This window comes from Hippoglossus stenolepis, chromosome 3 (assembly GCF_022539355.2).
Source record: "Hippoglossus stenolepis isolate QCI-W04-F060 chromosome 3, HSTE1.2, whole genome shotgun sequence".
Classification (NCBI taxonomy): domain Eukaryota; kingdom Metazoa; phylum Chordata; class Actinopteri; order Pleuronectiformes; family Pleuronectidae; genus Hippoglossus; species Hippoglossus stenolepis.
Genome location: NC_061485.1, coordinates 2,435,269 through 2,439,177, shown reverse-complemented (window position 1 = coordinate 2,439,177; position 3,909 = coordinate 2,435,269). Strand labels below are relative to the sequence as shown.

Here is a 3,909-nt window from a genome sequence, read left to right as displayed (position 1 = left end):
TAGTATATAGTATATATTTTTTTATATCCTTTTTTTTCTTATTTTTTTTTTCTAGGAACAATACAACAACAGTACGGCTTTTTTGTACAACTGGTATATATATACTTATATATACTAGCCTACAAAAAAAACGTTATGGCGGAGCGTTATGGAAAAACGCAACAAGAAGTCGCCAATTTTTGACGTTACACGTTCGATCATATCAACTTTAAATAGTTTATCTTCGTTGTTCTTGTTTTATATCCGGGTTATCAGATTAGGATATACGGTAGATTTACTTTATATATTGGACTTGTGTTTTATACTTGTATATATATATATATTTGTGTGTATATATACTATATATATATGAATGTGTATATATAGAGTTTGAATCCTGTCCTCCTCCCCCATGTCCTCAACTCGCCCCGCTTCGCTTTCTCCGGTGCTTTGTCCCTCTGCGGCTCCAGTAGCAGCTCTTCCGGTAGAGAATCGGTGTGTTAGCGGTTTAAGTGAAGGTCGTGAGTCCAACCTGTGAGTATTCCTGCACCTGAACCGGTTCAGACCCTCTCCTGGGTCCACGGTGTAACCCTGTGACTCACTAACTGGACCCTGGCACCGGGATCTGACCCGTGTCTTTAATTCCAGCCTCTTTCCTCTGACGTCTGCGGCTCGTTAGCACTTAGCTTCCCCGAGCTAGCCAACGTTATCTCGTGCTGTCCTTCTCCCGACACCTCGCGGGACGCAGTGAAAGTTTAACGTTAGATTTGTGTGTTAACGTGTTAACGTGTTTCAGCTCTAATACCAGTGTCGAGTCAAAGTGTGAACACAGAGAGTCGAGGCCCGACATGTCCCAGTGACATCACGCGGATTTGACCCTGCAGCTCAGCTGGTGGACTGCTTGTGTTTTATATATTGTTTAATATCGTTATGTTGACATTATATTTAACAGTTAACACGTGTGCTCGTGTGTGTGTATATGATCTGTGCTGAGCTGCGTTCAGCTAACTGAAACTATAGTAATATTAAATAGGAAAGACGTCATCTGGACCAAATCAACAAATGTGCAAACTACTCGTTGACATTTTCTTTATTATTATTATATTATTAATAAAGTGACTCAGATTCAGCAGTGGAGGACAAACTGAACGTGTGATGCTGAACCTGTTCTCGGTTTCTGTCTAAATGGTGTCAGACATTTCACTTAAAGTCTCGTCAATGTTTGAAATCCACTTTGTTAAATGTATTTTGCTCATTGAAGCTTATCACACTCACGTAAACCACTTCGGACCAGATCCAGATCTAAAACCACTTCACATAGACCCGTCAAACCGGACTGGATTATCCCACAAGCTTAAGACTCTTTAAAACACGACTCACAGTTTGTTCCATGGCAACAAGGACATGAAAGCACAAAGGACATGTAAAAATTAAAATGGAGTCAAATAAAATGGAAGATGTAAAAAAAAATGTTCAGCAGACATTTTAAATACCAGAATATTTATCAGATTTAGCTTGAAACCACTCAGAGCTTTATTAAACATGTTTCAAGTGTCCTTGATGGCAAAGGTCACTGTAGACATTGGATTCGTAGATGATGCAAGCAGCCGTAGAATTACAAGATGAGAGTGATTTGCTTTCAGCTCCATCCCACTGCTCCTTTGTTTAGATAAGTGCCTTACAAATGGTTATTATTATTATGTATTAGACACACACAAACATAGAACACCACATAACTGAACTGAATGAATGAACAGATCCATGATCCAGTTATTTGAGTCAGTATCGTAATGTCACCTGATCCCAGTGCATCCCTTTCTCATGCAGTAAGAGAAGACATGAGACTGGGACTGTGCGTTCATGTCTTCACCAATCAGATCTGATTTTAGAGTTTGATCGGTGCCTCCTCTTCTCTGCAGGTGATCCACCATGTCTCTGCCAAAGCCTTTGATGAGGGGGATGCTGTCAAAGCGTCTGAAGTTTCACCTGCCCATCTCTTTCGCGCTGGCTATGGGGGCTGCCATACTGTTCAAGGTGAGCACAGCAGACAGCACAGCACAGCACACATGGCTACATCCTTCAAAATCAATCACTGAAACTCGATTCTGACATTTTCAACTATTTCAATTTATTTATGTGTTTTGATTGAAGCTGTGGATAAAATGTTTCTTTTCTTTTTGTCTTGCAGTACACAGTGACAGAGCCCAGGAAACAGGCCTACGCTGATTTCTACAAAAATTACGACTCAGTCAAGGAGTTCAACGCCATGAGGGAGGCTGGCATCTTCGAGAGTGTGCGGCCCTCAGGAGAGTGAAACCACTGTGAGTCCTTTCAAACTTAAACTTTTTTTTACATTAAATATTCTCACTTCTGCGACATTATAAAAACATAATATTGGATAAATCACAGGTCGTTCCAAAAACATTAAGAACAATTTATAATTGTGGCGTTATGTTTTCTTCTTCCAGCTCTAGTTCCCCGTCATTGGTTCCTGGTCCGAGGATGAAGTTCCTTCTCTTTGATGTAATTTACTGATCAGATGTGAACTTCGCTTTTCTCTTTTGTTCCTCTCAATAAACTATTCTATTAATGTAAAAGTTCTCTGGTCATTGTCTCGTGCTTTTATAAAGTTTCTATTATACGTTTTTTTAAATAACCTGCAATCCAGTATTACTGAAACTGTGATTTATGTGCTATAACTAATATTGACAATTGATTATTTACTACTTATCTGAAGTGTGGTAGATACAAAGGGCTCATTCTCATCTCATTAAATGTGACGAGGTGCTAATAAACACAATTATGATTATTATTTTACACATAGATCGAACTAAATCCTGGACACTGGACCTTAGACTGTATATAAAGATGAACCATGTGACAGCTCCCTGAAAGTGAAGCCATTTACCATTTCAGTAGTAATGACTTTATTCTGATTAAATTACTTTATTTCAGTAATATTATGACTTTATTCTGAGTAAATTACTTTATTTCAGTAGTGATATGACTTTATTCTGATTAAATTACTTTATTTCAGTAGTAATATGACTTTATTCTGATTAAATTACTTTATTTCAGTAGTAATATGACTTTATTCTGAGTAAATTACTTTATTTCAGTAGTAATATGACTTTATTCTGAGTAAATTACTTTATTTCAGTAGTAATATGACTTTATTCTGATTAAATTACTTTATTTCAGTAGTAATATGACTTTATTCTGAGTAAATTACTTTATTTCAGTAGTAATATGACTTTATTCTGAGTAAATTACTTTATTTCAGTAGTAATATGACTTTATTCTGATTAAATTACTTTATTTCAGTAATATTATGACTTTATTCTGAGTAAATTACTTTATTTCAGTAGTAATATGACTTTATTCTGATTAAATTACTTTATTTCAGTAATATCCTGACTTTATTCTGATTAAATTACTTTATTTCAGTGATATTATGACTTTATTCTGATTAAATTACTTTATTTCAGTGATATTATGACTTTATTCTGAGTAAATTACTTTATTTCAGTGATATCCTGACTTTATTCTGACTAAATGTAAGCGGGCCCGTGTGTGCAGCGCCCCCTCTCGCCGCTGACTCGTACTGCAGGCTTTGTGTGCGCCGCCCCGCTTCCTCTTCTCTTCCGGGTTGTGTCTTCCTCTGGATGTGGCGGCGCAGTCTCACCGAGTGTCACCGAGTCGAGCGGAAGAAGAGCAGGATGAACCGGGCGGGCAGCACCGGGCAGCACCGGGCAGCGGACCGGAGTGTGTTCACCGACTGAACCGAGTGTCGGGGCGTCATGAGCGGACCTGCTGTGTCTCTGAACCCGCGGCAGTGAGTGTGTGAGCGGCCGAACCCGCTGCTAGCTGCCGCTGTTAGCATTAGCACAGCTGCTCCGTGAGTCTGAAGTTCGAGCAGAAACCAACCCG

General features: G+C 38.7%; 1 protein-coding gene across 1 annotated transcript; it reads left to right on the top strand.

Moving 5' to 3' along the window:
- Positions 1 to 369: 369 nt before the first annotated feature.
- LOC118102579 (cytochrome c oxidase subunit 6C-1) lies at positions 370 to 2,576 on the top strand. The gene is made up of 4 exons (XM_035148872.1): positions 370 to 513; positions 1,899 to 2,013; positions 2,168 to 2,300; positions 2,448 to 2,576. The coding sequence occupies exons 2-3, from the start codon at positions 1,909 to 1,911 to the stop codon at positions 2,291 to 2,293; spliced, it is 231 nt and encodes a 76-aa protein (XP_035004763.1). The 5' UTR covers positions 370 to 513; positions 1,899 to 1,908; the 3' UTR covers positions 2,294 to 2,300; positions 2,448 to 2,576.
- The last annotated feature ends 1,333 nt before the right edge of the window (positions 2,577 to 3,909 follow it).